The sequence below is a fragment of the Caretta caretta genome, chromosome 7 (assembly GCF_965140235.1).
Source record: "Caretta caretta isolate rCarCar2 chromosome 7, rCarCar1.hap1, whole genome shotgun sequence".
Classification (NCBI taxonomy): Eukaryota; Metazoa; Chordata; order Testudines; family Cheloniidae; genus Caretta; species Caretta caretta.
Window position 1 is genome coordinate 89,633,337 of NC_134212.1, and position 20,574 is coordinate 89,653,910.

General features: G+C 40.9%; 1 protein-coding gene across 3 annotated transcripts in view; it reads right to left on the bottom strand.

Moving 5' to 3' along the window:
• PRKG1 (protein kinase cGMP-dependent 1) overlaps window positions 1-20,574 on the bottom strand; it is an 891,251-nt gene that overhangs the window by 118,889 nt on the left and 751,788 nt on the right. For all 3 annotated transcript variants that reach the window (XM_048859225.2, XM_048859224.2, XM_048859227.2), the window contains one exon: window positions 5,207-5,272. In XM_048859225.2, the coding sequence (XP_048715182.1) occupies window positions 5,207-5,272 (66 nt within the window). The remainder of the gene's footprint in view (window positions 1-5,206; window positions 5,273-20,574) is intronic.

Genomic DNA, 20,574 nt, shown 5'->3' on the forward strand with positions numbered 1-20,574 from the left:
GATGAATTATATTCAAAATCATACCAAAAATGATTTTTGGATTTCTCACCCTTCCCCTTCTTGCATTTTTTCTACATGCAGAATGGTCACAACTAAATCCTCTCCTTTCTTTCTTTAATTTGGTTTACAAAACACAGCTCCTCCATATTGAAAGTGTATAAATTATCTACACAATTTTTATACAAAACTTACTCATAAAATTTCAAATTGTACCCTCCCAATCTACTCATTAGCACTAGTAAGTCTTCCTTCTTATTGCATCCTTATTCCACAAAAAGCCTATATAATCTTTTCAGAGAGCAGTGAAAGTTAAACTCAGGCGGTGTCAGACCAGAGGTGCAAAGATTTCCAGAGCCAAATTCCGTTATACAAGCCTCTTTCCATTTAAACTGGATGAACAGAAGTATAACAAGAGGAAATATTTTAACAGTAACCATTTTTATTTGATTTAACATGGGGCTTCACAAAACACAGGCAAATATTTCCTTAGATATACACATGGTACAACCCTGCAATTGTGGGTAGAATTTAACCACAAGGGAAAATAAGCAAAGATACCTGACAAATAAAAGAGTACTATAAATGTTCATGTTTACCTATGCCATACCTTTGATCATAAGAAAATGGAGTTCTTGCATATGCCTTTTGGTGCTGAAAATCCCACGTCTAGGCTTTTCAACATTTCTGAAGGGTTTTGTAAGGTCAGTCATGTGGTGATATAAGCTTTGCCTTGTAGTTCACAATTCCCATGATCCTTTGGATATCTACCACATCTTTTGGCTCCTGAAGCTCTAATATGGGCTGCATATAATTTGGATACATTTCTTTCCCACAGAAACTAACGAAGTGACCAACATACTTTATTTGTTCTGTTGTGAGCTGGCATTTATCATTCAATGTCAAACCCGCTTGCTGAAGATTTCCAAGCTCAGCATATAACTATGCCAGCTGAGCCTGTATTTCATTGATGGCGGAAAGAACATTTCTCCTCCAGCAGACATTTTTGTCAGTTTTGTTAGATTAGCATGGATCTTTATGTTACCATTAGGTGGAAGCACTACGAACACTTCAGCACCCCAAGGAGTGGTTTTCCTTTATGCAGGCTGTTATCCTCATTTGCTCTGTCATCTCAAATTCTTATTTTACTTTCCCCATCAGGATAATGGAAAGGTTGCCATGGCCTAGTGAGAGATGAGCTCTCAGTCCTATTAAGAATACTCCAAATGGCCAGCCTAACACACACAGCCTCTGACAATTGAAGTCCTACCACTTCTCTTCTCACGGAGGTGGTCTTACAAATAAAAAAGAGGGGGTGTGAAAAGTGAGTGTCTTATGCCTGCTCAGGGGAGGTGGGGCCCTTTAGCTGCAGGCAGACAACTCACCCAGGAGAAGAAAAACTGAATTAAATCCTCTGAAGACAGAACACATATTTTTAGGGTAGTGGGCAGCAGGAGTACTCTTATAGAGAGACAAATAGAAACAGCATTCACACTCCTGAAAACCAACTGGCTGGTGTAGTACCCTTGAAGGGAGAAGCAGCAGCCAACCTGTGGGTATTGTCAGGCCTCACCAGCCAGAGACCTAAACTGTGGCAGTAGGTGACATGCTGGATCTTTGTTCATTTTCACCTCGCACTTAAAGGATGGAAATAGTTATTGCCTTTAAGGGGTGGCTCATCCAGCCTACATATAACTCCACCAGGGACTCCCAAATGTTGGGAGGGCTGTTTTGGCCTACACTGGCAGTTTGCTTGCCTCAAACCTGGCAGCCCTGGACCAATAAGATCGCAAAACAAATGATTAACAAAAGTTTGTGAGTTGTTACTTTCATGGTGTCATCCTTAACAGGCCGGTTAAAGTGCGAAGCTGGCCAAGATGATGGTCTGAAGAAACATTAATATACTGTGCATTCAGGAGATCAGGTGGTCAGGAAATGCAACCCGAGAAATGGGTCTGGGTATAAGTTGTACTATGTAGGTGGTAGTGACAGGAGAAATGGTGTAGGAGTGGTGACTCACAATGAATTTTGTAAAATCTCCATCTTCCCTATTTGCCTTTGACAGAAATAAAAAATGGAGACCTCCCTTAACATCAGGGGTACATTTTCAGAATTACATGTGTTTTCAGCTGCATGAACTCAAATGACTTTAATGGAATCTGAATAGCTAACACTTTGCACACTGTTCCCTTTCTCTGTGTTTCAGAATGTTAGTTTTCTAGTCTCTCGACTTGTAGATCAATAGATGTTGCTGGAGATATATTGTTCAAAGACAAACTTTACATAAACATGCAAGCTAATAATCACATCATGCTGACCAGGTTAGTTGTTTTGTTGCAGAGCATATGTTGCCACTTTTGACACTGTGAGTACTTTATTACTTTACTAAAACAAAAGCTTCTTGAGATATGAAAGCAGGGAATGTATGGTAATTCAAGCACAGTACATGATACCATTTCACCTACTTCATTCTATGTTCAATCCCTAACTGCCTAGCACATAGAGCTGTGTTTCACTTGGTGATCTTAGTTCACAGTGATTTCATGCAAACCTTCTTTCACACTTTGATTTCTTTAGGTTTGAAATAATGTTGAAATGAGCTCATCCAAAACGTATTTGCTTTGGCCTGGGTTTGGACTTAAACCTTGCAAAACAAGACTTCTGAGTGATTTCCACCCAAACCCAAAAGTCTCACCCGCAGCTGAAACTTAACCCAATTTCACTGTGAACTTGCGCCACATTCACAAACCTCACCAAAACGTTATTTGGAACATGGCCAGTGTGTAGGATTTGTAATGGAAACTGACACACTGCAAGTCTTCTCTAGTTGGGGGTCCATGAATCCAGCAGGGTTGGAAACTTCAAATTAACAGCAGACTTCTACTGTTTTAGCTAATGGAGTAACTGGTAGCAAGCCAAGGTTGTTATCCTCAATCTTACCACTAGAGGGGGATAAGATACATATTTTGTCAAATAGTGTCACAGTTATTTGCTAGACAATAGAGAATTAATGACACTCAGGAGTCTTGGGTTCTGTTACAGGGTTTGGAAGGGAATGTGTTCTACTGGTTTTGGACCCTTCTACTACTACCGTCGCCCCACAGCTCTGTGCCCCCGTGCACTCTCCGCTGCTCTCTATTTCGCTCTAGTTGCTTCCTCCTCCTACTCAGGTTCCAGGAAGGGAGCATTCAGAGTACAGGAGAAACGATATCCTTGCTCTTAATTCTGGTAGCACAGCAGATCCTGGCAGTTGGGAGGAGCAGCTGCAGGGAAAGTTCTATTCAGCCCCTACAACCCAGGGCTGGAGCATGCTCAGTACAAGCAGAAACTTGAGAGGCCTATAATTTGGCCAAATTTGTGTGAATTTTTACAAGGCTACCAAAAGACATTTTTCATTTTTCTGAGTACAGAACCCTCCCTGCCAAATTTCTAGTCCCTGCTTCAAAGCAAGGAAGTGCTAGAGCTTCTAAATAAATCTGACATAAGAATTCAACATTGGCAAAACAATATATTTTTCCATTTCTTGTTTCTGGAGATGGCTAATCATTGTTGCTGGAACTTTCCATTACAATTCAGTTTGAGGCAGACGCATGCATCAAAAATATCAGCCCAAATGGTTAAAGTTTAGCAAAGTAATAAGCTACTGAAAACAGGGTCTTCTAATGGAAATTGTCAGACAAACTTATTTCTAGGCATCACTCCCAGCTCTGTCCATAATAGAGGGCACAGTATCAGCCACTGTAGGTGAAGTAGAGTCCTAATTTCCATTGACACCTCCCTTCCTGTTGCTCACATTTTCCAATTCCTTTCAGGCTTAATGTTTTAATGTTTAGTTCAGCCCAAAGGGAAATATTCTTGGAAAGTGGGAACAAAACTGGTGCCCAAGTTCAGAGTTACTTGAATGTGAACTCAATAATTGCACAGTATTTCTCAACAATTATCAGACTGCAGCATGTGAAATATCCAAATAATTTCCTGTTCTACAGGTATAGATAAACGCAGGGTTACCATATATGCCACAGTATAGTAGTTGTTAGTAAATGTTGACTTTTTAAATGGCAACCCCTGCATTTTCTAATCAGAAATTCTGCAGGCAGATAACTCAAAAATGACTGAAATTAGAAAAATGCAAACTTAGAACAACACTGGTGACTTTGCAAGCAGAGGTAATAATATAGATAGTATAACAATATAATATAGACAACTATAATCCAGTGAAAAATGAAATATATGATGTGTCTTCTAAAATTAAAGTGCAGTTTGAATAATATATAAGATAAGACAAAATCCTCTAGGTATTAATGTAAACAGTTTTTTTTTTACCAAGGCTTTAAATATGTACTTTGTATACTTCAAAATAGATTTTTCACTGTACTAAGATAAGCTTCTCCACTTACTATTGCATATATAAAATAATCAATTAAAAGCTGTAAAACAGACTCTCTAGGGCCACAGAACTGTTATGCTTGCCTTGAACTATAAATAGCGTTATGCAACTACTCTTCCCTTAATTGCAGAACATTGCTAGGAATCGCCAGTATATACTGTGGATTAACTACTGTCTTAGAAGTTTAAATTTAAATGTGTGATTTCTTACTAGTACGGGAACATTTTTAATGGTGAAATGAAAACGTATGAGACTGGAAAATGACCAACTGGTAATATAACCCAATTAGGATTAATTTTTGAATGACTATATTTATTAATTGTACTTGTGATTAAGCTGCAAGACAAACAAAATGTCTGTACAGAATTGTTCAGATAAAATGTGATAGTTGGTCCATAGTTTTCTTATTGAATATTTGCTAAAATGAGTGGGCTAAGTAATTTCCCTTTATCGCCAGGGAATGATGACGCATACTGTCTATTTTATGTAACATATACCTGGCTTGTGAATGTGTTATGAAAGCTGCTTAGCTGACAGTCCTAACGTCCACTGTTTGTGTATATTGGCTAGAACCCCGGTGTTTTCTGAATTGTTCATAAATTAAATTGTATACAGGAAGGGTTTTTTTAAAAGCATTATTCAGTTGCAGTTTAATAATAGATAAAATCTTATAAATGTATCAACCAAAGTCATTAACCAAGTTTTTAAAATGAAAGTTAAACAACATCTCCCTGCAAAATGATCAAAGTCACTAGTTAAGAACTATAATGAGTATCAACTGAAGATATTCAGTATTGTATGATAAGAAAACAATATACTTACTCTCGGTCTATGACAAGACAAGTTACTGCTTCAGCAGCAATGACATTGGCTGTTCTGACATCTTCCCTAAAAGAAAAAAACATCTCTTAAGTAAGATATAACTTTCTGCTAACAATCTTCATAGTTTAGAGTCATTAAAGTATCTCATGGAAGAAATGTGTATGTTACACAGTTTTACATTTAATCGATCACTGAAAAGTGTCCATAATTCACACAAATTTTAAGCATGTTCAAGTTTTAAAAAAAAATTCATACAAATGAAATAACAGAAATATAACTGCCCTTTGTAGATAACATCAGATATTCAGTTAGGTAATGTGCCATGTTTTTCACTTTCCTAATGAGTGGTTTGTTCTTTGCTATATACTGTTTATATAAGCCAATAACAATCATAGTTGTTAGAAAATTAGACAGTCACATATTTTTTTTAAAAATACATATATTCAGGGCTATAAGTCATGTCTTCCACCAATAAACTACATTTCATCTGCTCCTTACTTCACCTTACAGTATCTCATTACAGAAATATAACTGAATCATTCTCAATAACTAATGACTTTTAGAGCTAAATAGTCACTGTTTTGTGCGTAGTGTGGAAGGTAGGGAGAGAAGGATTCCCAAAGCTTCCAGTCTCTTGGGTGTCCTGTACAAGGACTAGGAACAATCACAGGCCAGGCACTTAAGTGAGTCCAGGGATTATTTCTTTAGTGCACCTTGGATGCACTCACTCCCATCCACACAATGTTGCTCCTTGGGATGGGTGCAAAATACAGCAGGCTACATCACATCCAAGGCATTGTTCAGTATGAACTCTCCACTCTGCACATTAGGGAGCTTGGGAAGGGATGGTACCTTGTGGGAGGCTCAATTAGTGTGGGATTTTCAAAAGCCCTCAGCATTGGCCTAACTCTGGTCCCATTGGTATTAATCATAGAATCAAAGAATATCAGGGTTGGAAGGGACCTCAGGAGGTCATCTAGTCCAACCCCCTGCTCAAAAGCAGGACCCACCCCCAATTAAATCATCCCAGCCAGGGCTTTGTCAAGCCTGACCTTAAAAACTCCTAAGGAAGGAGATTCCACCGCCTTCCTAGGCAACGCATTCCAGTGTTTCACCACCCTCTTAGTGAAAAAGGGATTCCTTGAAATACAGCCAGCTCTCCTGGACGCCTTTTCCCTTCATGTTAGCTCCCCAGGGGATCCTACCCATCCGTTCCCTGAGGGAGTTGAAGTCTGCTTTCCTGAAGTCCAGGGTCCGTATCCTGCTGCTTACCTTTCTTCCCTGCGTCAGGATCCTGAACTCAACCAACTTATGGTCACTGCCTCCCAGATTCCCATCCACTTTTGCTTCCCCTACTAATTCTTCCCGGTTTGTGAGCAGCAGGTCAAGAAAAGCTCCCCCCCTAGTTGGCTCCTCTAGCACTTGCACCAGGAAATTGTCCCCTATGCTTTCCAAAAACTTCCTGGATTGTCTATGCACCGCTGTATTGCTCTCCCAGCAGATATCAGGAAAATTAAAGTCACCCATGAGAACCAGGGCGTGCGATCTAGTAGCTTCCGCGAGCTGCCGGAAGAAAGCTTCATCCACCTCATCCCCCTGGTCCGGTGGTCTATAGCAGACTCCCACCACTACATCACTCCTGTTGCTCACACTTCTAAACTTAATCCAGAGACACTCAGGTTTTTCTGCAGTTTCGTACCGGAGTTCTGAGCAGTCATACTGCTCCCTTACATACAGTGCTACTCCCCCACCTTTTCTGCCCTGCCTGTCCTTCCTGAACAGTTTATAACCATCCATGACAGTACTCCAGTCATGTGAGTTATCCCACCAAGTCTCTGTTATTCCAATCACGTCATAATTCCTTGACGTCACCAGGACCTCCAGTATTAATGGGAGTTTTACTATCGATGTTAGTGGAAGCAGTTAGGCCATTTCTGAGCATGTTTGAAAATCCCACTCTCATTTTTAAGGAGTACTTGTGGCACCTTAGAGACTAACCAATTTATTTGAGCATAAGCTTTCATGAGCTACAGCTCACTTCATCGGATGCATACTGTGGAAAATACAGAAGATGTTCTTATACATACAAACCATGAAAAAATGGGTGTTTACCACTACAAAAGGTTTTCTCTCCCCCCACCCCACTCTCCTGTTGGTAATAGCTTATCTAAAGTGATCACTCTCCTTACAATGTGTATGATAATCAAGTTGGGACATTTCCAGCACAAATCCAGGTTTTCTCCCCCCCTCCCTTGTTAAATCCTGGATTTGTGCTGGAAATGGCCCACCTTGATTATCATACACATTGTAAGGAGAGTGATCACTTTAGATAAGCCATTACCAGCAGGAGAGTGGGGTGGGGGGAGAGAAAACCTTTTGTAGTGGTAAACACCCATTTTTTCATGGTTTGTATATATAAGAACATCTTCTGTATTTTCCACAGTATGCATCCGATGAAGTGAGCTGTAGCTCACGAAAGCTTATGCTCAAATAAATTGGTTAGTCTCTAAGGTACCACAAGTACTCCTTTTCTTTTTGCGAATACAGACTAACACAGCTGTTACTCTGAAACTCTCATTTTTAAATCCTTCTTCAGGAACTAAAATGTGTCATTTCAAACCACACATTCACCTAGAAATACATTTAGTTTACTTTCTGAATCTTCATTAATGAATCCTTCAATCTCCTGTTCTAGATCATACTGCAATACATGGCTACAGATCATAACATTTGATTTCAGTCAAACAGGTCCGTGACTTGAGTTAAGCCCTTAGCTGTTCATTAGTCCTAACTGAAGCTTAGAATAAATGTCACCCTAGATGCCATTTTTTTCTTCATAAAAAGAGACTTTAACTGTATTGAAATTTACAAATTATAAAGTGGTAAAAATAGAGATGGTTATGGTTTCAGTTTACATTGATTAACTAAGTCATTATTTTTACAGATGAAAATTCATTGGCAATTGAGCTGGATGCTCCTCATTCCTGTGCACCCTGGTTAGTCTTTCTAACCTGTGCAAAGTGGGTGTAAAAGTCTACAACTGGTACTCATCAGAGTCTTCTTTTTTAAGCACACTCTTCACATATGCATAAATGATGACAAAATAGTGGTGAATCAGGCCAAAACATGATATTCATAAGTTTGGAAAAACTCCGTGTATTGAACAAGGAGATTCATTTCTTGTCAATTTAAAAAAAAAAACAAAAAACCACACATGAAATGCATTTACATGGTGCGTTCATATTGTAGCAGGAGCAGTGAAATTTATGCTGGTCTCTTTGTAATATTGTTTTGATATACAATTAGGAAAGCAAAACAATATTAACATTAGTTTATGAGGACCTAATTATGAAGCTGATTTTATGTTAAATTTAAAAGCCAAACAATTAAAATTCATGTAATTGGAGACTCTTGTATCATTGCCATACTATGAAGCTACAACATTAAATAACACCGGGGAAATTACTTTGGTGCAAGTCTCCAGGCCATTGAACGATGCCATAACATTTTCATTATATGGGACTTCATGATGGAATAACTATTATTCTGAATCTATGGAGACACTGTTCAGCCAAAGGGGATGCTGCAAAAGAAAAGCATGTACTCCCTTCCTGCAGAAACTGAGAAAACTGCCTCCACAACACTCAGCTTCTGCTGAAGAATAGTCATTATTAGGTAAAAATGAAACAATATCCATTCAGTTGTCTATATGCTACTGTGGCACGACTATTTTTCAAAAAGGAAATCATGCCATTACTATTATGTTAAAAATCTTAAGGTTCGGACCACCCCACATAAGGAAGGAAATTTTTGTTGCTGTCGTACCACTACCTGCATAATGTTCTGTTTCCTTACTGTAGCACATATGCCCTTTTATCGCGGATTCTCTTAGCTTGTATGCCATACAGTATGCACTGCCTTGAGCGAACAGATTTATTGGAACTGAACAGAGAGACAGGATAGCTCAGAATTTCCTTGCTTTTTTCAGCATTTTGTAAGAACCTTTGCATTACTATACTGTAATTTTTGTGCTTAATCATTTTTAAAAGGATATCATATACTTGGCCAACTGCCACATTATGGAGTTTATTTAACTGGTGTTCGGCAATCCTGTTCTAGTTAAGATTAAATGCCTATTCAAACTTTCAAAAGCAGAAGAAAAAGACTATTTGTATTCTTAGCAGTACAGAAACATTAGTACAAGTACAGTATAATATGCATATCAACTTTAAAATACAGTACATATATTGTTCCACAACATATGTACACATTAATACCAATTCTCTTACTATTATACTAGTTAATGTTAAGGTTATAAAAATTGCATTCACAGCTACAAACATGCAACTGATTAATAAAACTTTAGACTTATGCTAAAATAAGTTTTTAGTCAAAAGTTTTTAAAAGTGTGCCACTTAAAGGTAGCCATTAGCTACAATGCAGAACAAGCAAACAATCCAACATGAAATATTTTTTAAGTATTGTTTTGTGAACACTGACTCTGATATTTTCTCAACTTCATCATTGGACTCTTCCTCACTACTTCCCGAGAAACAGCAGTCTTCATCGGAAGAGTCACTTTTACTGTCTGAATAATCCATAGGCGATGTTCGCATCCACCATTTGCCTTTATGAAAACTGCTGTTTCTTTCTGCCCAGCTCCTGCATCTTGTCCTCTGGACTAGCTCTGGAACTTAAAACTTCTAGGCTTGGAAAAGGTCACAGCTGCTGTGGGGATATCTACTGTGTATCACTGGGAACTGTAAGCAGAGTATATTGCTCAGCCACAAAGAAGCATATAGTTAATGCAAGAAGGCAGTATTCTCATCACTGGTACTCTCTCTTACAGCTCTGGTGCAATGTGCCTGCTGTCAACAGACGTAGTAGCAAATCCTTTCTGCCAGGACATACTTAAGCGGACACCTGTTAACCTGCACATAGGGACAAACTAATCTGAATGCCAAAACCTTTTATTATTTGTTTGAATCAAGCTCAGCAGTTTCATACAATGTGACAAACATTATGTCTCAGGTTACTGGGTCAGCAGGATTCTTCTTCAAATTAAGATACTTGATAAAATGAACAGAAAATTCTAAAAGGAAAAATATGATCCAAGTTTACTAGAACTTTTAAAAGTGTATTATATCACTTTAAATCAGGGTACTACTACTGAAATACACGTTAAGGGTCATTTTAGAGGAGAATAGGTGTGCATACAGGTAGATTTCACCTTTTAGAGCTGGGTGATTAATTCGTTATGTATACTTCAGTGAATTTAATCATTTTTCTGCTGACAAATTGCCTACAAACAACCATTTTTAAACATAGTTGTGAATAGTTTCTGTGACTAATTCTTGGTCTTCCAATGAACGGCTCATGAATATAGTGAAATATTTCATATGTGAAATTTGCAGTTTTGATTGGAGACATAGATTACATGGTACATTTCTGTTGTCTGATTATATTTACTTAGGGCTTCTCTACACTGCCCTGCAGCTTGGACTATAGGGGTGTGAATAGGAGGATGCACCAAACTGCGGTGTGTAACTCCCCAGTGTAGCTGTTGAAGGTATGAATGAAAAGGTGCTTAGTCCTCATTAATGTAATCCGGTTTGAATAAGATTACATTAGTGTGAATTAGGAACCTTTTACCCTGTGCCAGCAGTATCCACACCGGTGAGTTACAGTGCAGTACTTTGGTGCACACTGTTATTCCCACCCCTGTACGCTGAACTGCAGGACAGTGTAGACACAGGCTTACAGCCGTGCCACTGTACCTCTCTTTGTTGGCGGGAGAGAGCTCTCCTGTTGGCATAATTAAAACACCCACAATGTGTGGGGTTTGCTATGTTGGCAGAAGAGTCTCTCCTGCTGACATAGGGCCGTCCACACCAGCACTTTGTCTGTGAAACTTACGTTGGTGAGGGGTGTGTTTTTTCACACCCCGACTGACAAAAGTGCTAGTGTAGACAAAGCCTTAATTTGTAAATTTTTGGGGGCAGAAACTGTCTTTTTGTTCTGTGTTTGTATAGCACCTAGCACAAAGGGGTCTTGGTCCATGACTTGGCTCTTAGGTGTTACCATAATACAAAATAATCAAATTAATGTAATCCTAAAAACAAATTGTACTGAAATAGACTATTCAGTGAATAGTTTGCTTAAAATTTGCTGTTGTGTTACCAGTAAACTCAGTTCTAGAATATTTGTGGAAAGTGACCACAAAAAAATGGTGCAAACACAATTAAGCAATTCATTTAAAAATGTGAATAGCTCTTAAAATGTTTTACAGTATTCACCAGCACCAATAATGATCAGAGGATTCAAAATTCGCTCTCCTTTCATAGAAAGTGAAAAGTGGTACATGGACCATAAAAAGACTGAGTCTTGAATAGATTGTTGCACTAAGGGTATGTCTTCACTGCAGAGTTAACTCCTGTTATCCATGCTCCTCTTGAGTTAGCCTAGCTTGAGTGGAACAACACTACAGCTAGGCAAAGTGATTAAAGCAAAGTGATTAGCAGCACAAAGTGACTGGATTAGCAACTGATGAATTGAGCTAACTCGAGGTGTAGCCCGCAGCTCTATCCTCACTGCATTACTATCTCAAATGTCAGAAACACTCAGGCTGCAACCCATGCTCCGTAACAGGCCAACTATCTTGAGTTTAAAGCACTGCTTAACTGGAGATAGAGATTTTGGTATGTGGATGAGAAGTGGGTTAAGGGCAACACCTGAGTTATACTGCCAGATAAAACTGCAGTGAAGACAAGTCCTGTAAAAAGTTACCTACTAATTAGAGCTGGGCAGGAAATGTTTTTTCCCCCATCTTGCAAGAGCTTGAGATTTTTTTTCTTGTCCTAAATTGGGACACAGTAGAAATACTGAACATTTTTTGTGCATCAATATTTTTTTTCTAACTTCTACTTGCTTTGACTTATCTCAAATGACGCATTCTACAAACTTCAAATCAGGTATATTAAGAAAATATTGACAAGAACTAGTGCACAGGATCAGTGATGAAATAAAGAAAGGTATATTTGGGAAGTTATACATTAGCATCTTAGGTACATCAGAATGTTGTTCTTCCTGAAAAAGACTAAGAAGTTTCCCTATGACTGGTGAATACTGAAGCTTTATTTCCTTCTTTTTTTATTTAAAAATCAAGGGTAAAATTTTCAAAATCATCTGAATGACTTGGAGCCTAAGATCCATTTTCAAAAGTAACGTAGGTGCTTGAAAATTTTGACCTGGACCTTTTCTATGTAGCAAGAGCTTTCAAAATGTAAACCAATCATGTGAAGTAGTACCTTCCTCCAGGAACAGTCCTGCTATGGAAAGGGTATCAGATTTGGACCCTAAGATGGGCTGTCATTGTAATTTTTCTGAAAATAAAAGTGGAAAAATCACAGCTCACAAGCTGGGCACCTGCCATTAGCTACCAGAAATCAATTTACTGCTCCTGGCACCTTCTCTTTTTGCCATCCCAAACAAAGGAAGCATGGATCAGTGGAATTTTCATTCTTCATATGAGCTCCAGTTTCCTTCGGTTTTTGCTCTTAGCTTCAGCGTCTGTGCTAGCAGTGCCATCAGAAGAAAGTGTCATTGGCCCTTCCCCAGTACAAAAACCAATGTAGGTTGCCACCACATCTCTTTGGGGAAATGAAGTCGAATTACGAACGATATCTCCTGAAGGCATTGCTGCCTGAAGGTTGTTGAAGATCCTAAAAAGTGAGCCTTTGCTCCCAGGCCCATCCATCATGCCACATTTGGGAAGTAGGGGGAAGAAAGAGAGGAAATAGATCTAATTTACATAAAACCCCGTGAATATAATTTATGCCACATTTCCTAAAAACTTTTTTATTATTTGTTACTGAAATATGGTTAAGCATAGATCTCCAACTGAACTGTAATGAAGGGAATGTAACTATTCTTTTGGAAACCATCTGTGCATAACAAGCTACCATGCAATATTAGCAAAATTCAATTTGTATCCAACAAAGCAGAGCCACATTAAATCTCGTACAGCAGGCAATTACTGGTCACTAGTGTGTAATTCATAGTCCCCAAGGGACCTGTAGTTTAGGTGCTTCTGAAATGCCTCTACTTCTATTTAGAGATATCCTCTCTTCTAATGCCAAAGAGATCTTTTAAGCTGATGCCCGCTGCAAGACCACTTCCCATATTATCCTGCAAATCAGGAGTACTTCAGTAGCTCCAAGTCAAATTCTTCTCTTGTTTTATGAGTTGCAAGAACTATGCTTTTTGTGACTGTTTACACTTTTAAAAAGATTTCCCCCTATAAACTGGGGATATGTTTCTAAATATTATAGTTTCCTATAGACATAAAATGTTTTTTTATTCTTGCCTGAATTTATAAAATTAAACCATGGAAGACCATGTTCTTTCACAATGTTGAAAAGAAAAAACAATGTAACAATGTCTGCTGTAAAGTTATATCATCTGTCATGTATTCTCATAAAGTATATAGCAGTGCAAATGCTGGTAAGAAAACCTTGGGGATACATTCTCACCTTGATGGCAATGTCTGAGCATAACTTTGTTAGCCTAAATAATAGTTATACACCTAAATCAGTGTGTAATCAAATATGGAAATAAATGTTCATCGAAAACCTGTGAAATGTGCAACCTGAAAAAGCTTCCACTGTAATGAAGTATGATTCTTTTTTTATCTAAGATACAGAATTATTAAAATTGCTGCAGAAGTAATGCATTCAATGAAATTACAACTTTTTGGAAGAAATGCAATCCCAGAGAAACTTGGTTATGAAACAACGCCAGACTGAAATAACATTAGAAGAAGCACTATGTACATTGCTATATAATTAGCTCATACAACAATTCACACCTGCTTTGGAAAAGAAAAACATTTCCTTCAGCCCACCATTTCACTTCAGTCCAACAACAAAGTTTTACAGGCATTATGTATAGCTTCCTTTCCTCTACTCATTAAAATTAAGTTTTATGATTCACTGTATAGGCTGGAAAAAAATGTACCAACCGCTTACAGTAATTCATAGCTCTATTCCATCTGGTAGAATATAAATAGTACTTACTCTGGACTCCCGTATCAAATATTTAGCTGCATTCACAGTGGATTCCAACTGAAAAGATTTAGCCTCAGGGAGGATTTTATAGGAAAGAGAGATAGCTGTGTGTGCTCCTTCTGACTGTTGTTATTTTAACGCTTTTAAAGTTAAAGATTTGGGGGTCATATTGAAACAGTTTTTCCAGGAACCCACCAAGATAACAGGTATTTCTATCCAAAAATTCTGCTCTTTCCCTTACTCTGCTGGAAGCTTCTAAAATCATGCTGAGATTCCAGACACTTACTGCTAATATCACAGTAAATTTTAATTCAAAAATCCTACTACAAAGGATGCTCTGAAATCCTGCCAAGATTGTATGTAAGACCTGTGAATTACCTTTTGTTTCATGACAATTATGGATATTATTTTATAAAGAATGGATCATAGGAAAATGCTAGGGTGCTTTTGATTCTTTTTTGTTTGGTGAATGATGCAAATTAATTCCAGTCTATTAGAAATGTCTTATTTTAAATATTTTATCCAAAAGCTCTAAAAGAAAAATATTATGACTTTGTAATGATTGTATTTATTTTTAACTATTCATATTTATTTGGAAGGCAGGGTGGCCTTCTTGACAGAGCCCTGGATTGGGATGCAGGAGGCCTGGGTCTATTCCCAGCACTGCCACTGGCGTGATGAGCGACCTTGGGCAAGTCACTTCACTGATTTTGCCTCCATTTCCCTGTCTATATAACAGGGATAATGTTACTTACCTCCTTGGGAAAGCCACTTGACATCTATGGATGAAAAGCCTTATAGAAGAGCTAGGTATTGTTATTATCCAACCATAGATCTGAAATTATAGAGGACTGAATTATGTAACCAAAGCAATGATATTTTTTGAAATAGAGGGGTTTCATTTATTCTTATTGTCCCCATCATTACATATAAAGGGAATTAATACAAACAAGCTGTCAAGGTTCCTCCCCCACTCTGAACTCTAGGGTACAGATGTGGGGACCTGCATGAAAAAAACCCCCTAAGCTTATCTTTACCAGCTTAGGTAAAAACTTCCCCAAGGTACAAAATATTACACCCGTTATCCTTGGAATGGCCGCTACCACCACCAAACTAATACTGGTTACTGGGGAAGAGCTGTTTGGACGTGTCTTTCCCCCCAAAATACTTCCCAAAACCTTGCACCCCACTTCCTGGACAAGGTTTGGTAAAAAGCCTCACCAATTTGCCTAGGTGACTACAGACCCAGACCCTTGGATCTTAAGAACAATGAACAATCCTCCCAACACTTGCACCCCCCCTTTCCTGGGAAATGTTGGATAAAAAGCCTCACCAATTTGCATAGGTGACCACAGACCCAAACCCTTGGATCTGAGAACAATGAAAAAGCATTCAGTTTTTACAAGAAGAATTTTAATAAAAAATAGAAGTAAATAGAAATAAAGAAATCCCCCCTGTAAAATCAGGATGGTAGATATCGTACAGGGTAATTAGATTCAAAAACATAGAGAACCCCTCTAGGCAAAACCTTAAGTTACAAAAAAGATGCACAGACAGAAATAGTTATTCTATTCAGCACAATGCTTTTCTCAGCCATTTAAAGGAATCATAATCTAACACATACCTAGCTAGATTACTTACTAAAAGTTCTAAGACTCCATTCCTGTTCTGTCTCTGGCAAGAGCAGCATACAGACAGACACAGACCCTTTGTTCCTCTCCCTCCTCCCAGCTTTTGAAAGTATCTTGTCTCCTCATTGGTCATTTTGGTCAGGTGCCAGCGAGGTTACCTTTAGCTTCTTAACCCTTTACAGGTGAGAGGAGCTTTCCCCTGGCCAGGAGGGATTTCAAAGGGGTTTACCCTTCCCTTTATATTTATGACACGCCCCCCAAATCTCAGCTAGGGTGAAACACTGGCTGGGATTTCTTCCTGGAGCTCTAGGAAAACAGAGTTAATAAGACACATGCATCTCTAAATATACTACCAAGTACATAAAGACTAACAATATTTTCCACATCTCAAGGACGATTTTAACCAGTTGATTCTGGGAAACTTTCACGGGAGAGTGCATCAGCCACTTTGTTAGAAGCTCCTGAGATGTGTTGGATGTCAAAATCAAAATCTTGGAGAGCTAAACTCCACCGAAGAAGTTTTTTGTTAGTTTCCTTGACGGTGTGAAGCCACTTTAGTGCAGCATGGTCGGTTTGCAGGTGGAAACGCCGTCCCCAAACATATGGGCGTAGCTTTTCCAGAGCGTAGACAATGGCATAACATTCTTTTTCAGTGACTGACCAGTTGCTTTCCCTCTCAGACAGTTTTTTGCTGAGAAACACTACAGGGTGGAATTCTTGATCAGGTCCTTTCTGCATTAAAACTGCTCCCACACCACGCTCGGATGCATCTGTGGTTACTAGGAACGGTTTGTCAAAGTCTGGGGCCCTTAGTACAGGGTCAGACATGAGTGTCGCTTTAAGCTTGTTAAAGGCCTTCTGACACTTTCCGGTCCACTGAACAGCATTTGGCTGTTTCTTTTTGGTTAGGTCTGTCAGTGGGGCAGCGATTTGGCTGTAGTGCGGTACAAATCGTCTGTAATAACCGGCCAAGCCTAAGAAGGATTGAACCTGTTTCTTTGACTTTGGGACAGGCCACTTTTGGATAGCATCCACTTTGGCCTGTAGGGGGCTGATAGTTCCTTGACCCACCTGGTGTCCAAGGTAAGTCACTCTGTTTAGGCCTATTCGACACTTCTTAGCCTTAACAGTTAGTCCTGCCTCCCTTATGCGCTCAAGGACTTTTTGTAGATGTTCCAGGTGGTCTGCCCAGGAATTCGAAAATATGGCCACGTCGTCAAGGTAGGCGACTGCATATTCTCCTAATCCCGCTAGGAGACCATCTACAAGTCTTTGGAAAGTGGCGGGTGCATTTCGCAGCCCGAAAGGGAGTACATTAAATTCATACAGCCCGAGATGTGTGATGAAGGCTGACCTTTCCTTGGCAGATTCATCTAGCGGTACCTGCCAGTACCCCTTGGTTAAGTCCAAGGTAGAGATGAACTGGGCCCGTCCCAGTTTCTCTAATAGTTCATCTGTGCGTGGCATTGGATAGTTGTCTGGGCGAGTTACAGCATTTAGCTTACGGTAGTCCACGCAAAAACGTATCTCCCCATCTGGTTTGGGAACTAGAACCACTGGAGATGCCCATGCACTTTCAGAGGGGCGGATTACCCCCATCTGTAACATATCCTGGATCTCCCGTTCTGTAGCAGTTTTAGCTTGAGGAGACACCCGGTAAGGTTGGACCCTAATTGGGTGAGCATTACCTGTGTCAATGGAGTGGTATGCCCGTTCAGTCAGTCCTGGGGTGGCTGAGAACGTTGGCGCGTAGCTAGTGCACAGCTCCTGGATCTGCTGTCGCTGCATACGCCCAAGGGTCATGGAGAGGTTCACCTCTTCCACACCACCAGCACATTTCCCTTCGAAGTAAACACCTTCAGGCCACTCAGCATCGTCTCCTCCCTGGGCTGTAAACTGACAAACCTTTAATTCTCCCTTTAAATAAAAGGGCTTTAGAGAATTAATATGGTACACCTTAGGCTTTCGGTTGGAGGTGGGGAATGCTATGAGATAATTAACAGCTCCCAGGCGCTCCTGGACCGTGAATGGCCCTTCCCACGATGCTTCCATTTTATGGGCCTGGAGCGCCTTTAAGACCATGACCTGGTCTCCTACTTTGAAGGAACGCTCTCTGGCATGTTTATCATACCAGGCTTTTTGCTCTTTTTGAGCATCCTGTAAGTTTTCTCTAGCAAGGGCTAAAGAGGTTCGGAGGGTGTTTTGTAGGTTGGTTACAAAGTCCAGAATGTTAGTTCCTGGAGAAGGTGTAAATCCCTCCCATTGCTGCTTCACCAACTGCAATGGCCCCTTAACCTCACGGCCATATACAAGTTCAAATGGGGAAAACCCTAAACTGGGATGTGGTACAGCTCTGTAGGCAAAGAGCAACTGCTGCAACACTAGGTCCCAATCATTGGAGTGCTCATTTACGAATTTACGTATCATGGCCCCCAAAGTTCCATTAAACTTCTCCACCATGCCATTTGTTTGATGATGGTAAGGAGTGGCAACCAAGTGATTTACCCCATGAGCTTCCCAAAGGTTTTTCATAGTTCCTGCCAGGAAATTAGTCCCTGCATCGGTGAGGATGTCGGAGGGCCAACCTACCCTGGCAAAAATGTCTGCTAGTGCCTGGCACACACTTTTAGCCCTGGTGTTGCTTAGAGCTACTGCTTCCGGCCATCGGGTGGCAAAATCCATGAAAGTCAGTATGTACTGCTTTCCTCTGGGTGTCTTTTTCGGAAAAGGACCCAGAATATCCACAGCTACTCGCTGAAATGGAACTTCAATGATGGGGAGTGGCTGGAGAGGGGCTTTGACCTGGTCTTGGGGTTTTCCCACTCTTTGGCACACCTCACAAGACTGGACATAGGTAGAAACATCCTTGCCCATTCCCTCCCAGTGGAATGACCCCCCCAAACGGTCTTTGGTCCTGTTCACCCCAGCATGGCCACTAGGGTGATCATGGGCTAAGCTCAAGAGCTTGGCCCGGTATTTAGTTGGAACTACCAACTGTCTCTGAGGATGCCAGTCTTCCTGGTGTCCACCAGAAAGAGTTTCCTTGTATAAAAGTCCTCTTTCTATAACAAACCTGGATCGATTAGAAGAGCTGAGAGGCGGTGGGTTGCTCCGTGCCGCCGTCCAAGCTCTCTGGAGGCTTTCATCTGCTTCCTGTTCGGTCTGGAACTGTTCCCTTGATGCTGGAGACATCAGTCCCTCATTGGATTGTGGACCTAGGCTTGGTCCCTCTGGAAGCGATATAGGGGATGGAGCTGTTTCTGTTGACTGTGAACCGCTCTCCGCTGGTGCACTATGTTGGGATTCAGGCTCCGGCTGAGCCTCTTGTGTAGGGTTATCGGCTGCTGCCAGTTCAGGTTCAGTGGGGCCCTCTGGTGTTGAGGTTGCAAGTACTGGATTCAGTGCTGACACGGGGTCTGGTGTTGGTTGTTCGGCTGGTTCCGGTTCTAGGACTGGTTCCGTCTGGGTCTCTGGGACTGGATCCACTACTGCTGTTGCAGACATTGGCCTCGGGTCCAGGTCCATCACCTCTGACTGGGTCCTGATAGAAGTTTCCGGAACAGAGCTAGGCCTCACGGCTTGTTTAGCCTGGCTGCGGGTGACCATTCCCACCCTCTTGGCCTGCTTCACATGATTGGCCAAGTCTTCCCCCAACAGCATGGGGATGGGATAATCATCATAGACTGCAAAAGTCCACATTCCTGACCAGCCCTTGTACTGGACAGGCAACTTGGCTGTAGGCAAATTGAAAGAGTTGGACTTGAAGGGTTGAATCGTCACTTGGATCTCTGGGTTGATTAAATTGGGGTCCACTAAGGAAGCATGGATAGCTGACACTTGTGCTCCGGTGTCCCTCCACGCGGTGACCTTCTTCCCGCCCACACTCACAGTTTCCCTCCGCTCCAAGGGTATCTGGGAGGTATCTGGGCCTGTGGACCTCTGGTGTGATTCCGGTGCAATGAACTGTAATCTGTTGGGGTTCTTGGGGCAGTTGGCCTTTACATGCCCCAGCTCGTTACACTTAAAACATCGTCCAGCTGACGGGTCACTGGGGCGAGGAGGGTTGCTGGAGAACGGGGTGGTGGGACGATAAGGGGTCTGGAGGGTTCTTTGGGAGGTAGGTGGGGCTTTGGGCGGCCCCCGGTAATAGGGTGTGGTCTGGGGTGGTCCCTTCTGGTCTCCGCTCCAACTGCGACCAGTTTTCTTCTTCTCTGCCACCTCCACCCATCTGGCTCCAATCTCTCCTGCCTCAATTACAGTTTTGGGTTTCCCATCTAGGATGTATCTTTCTATTTCCTCAGGAACACCCTCTAAGAATTGTTCCATTTGCATTAGGAAGGGAAAATTTACTGGAGATTCAACACTTGCTCCTGATATCCAGGCATCCCAATGTTTCACAATGTGGTAGGCATGTCGGGTAAATGACATGTCTGGTTTCCACCTTAGGGCTCTGAACCTCCGACGAGACTGCTCGGGTGTTATCCCCATTCTGACTCTCGCCTTGGATTTAAACAGTTCATACTTGTTCATGTGTTCTTTAGGCATTTCAGCTGCCACCTCAGCTAAGGGTCCACTGAGCTGCGGCCTCAGCTCTACCATGTATTGGTCAGTAGAGATGTTGTACCCAAGGCAGGCCCTTTCGAAGTTTTCTAAGAAGGCCTCAGTATCATCA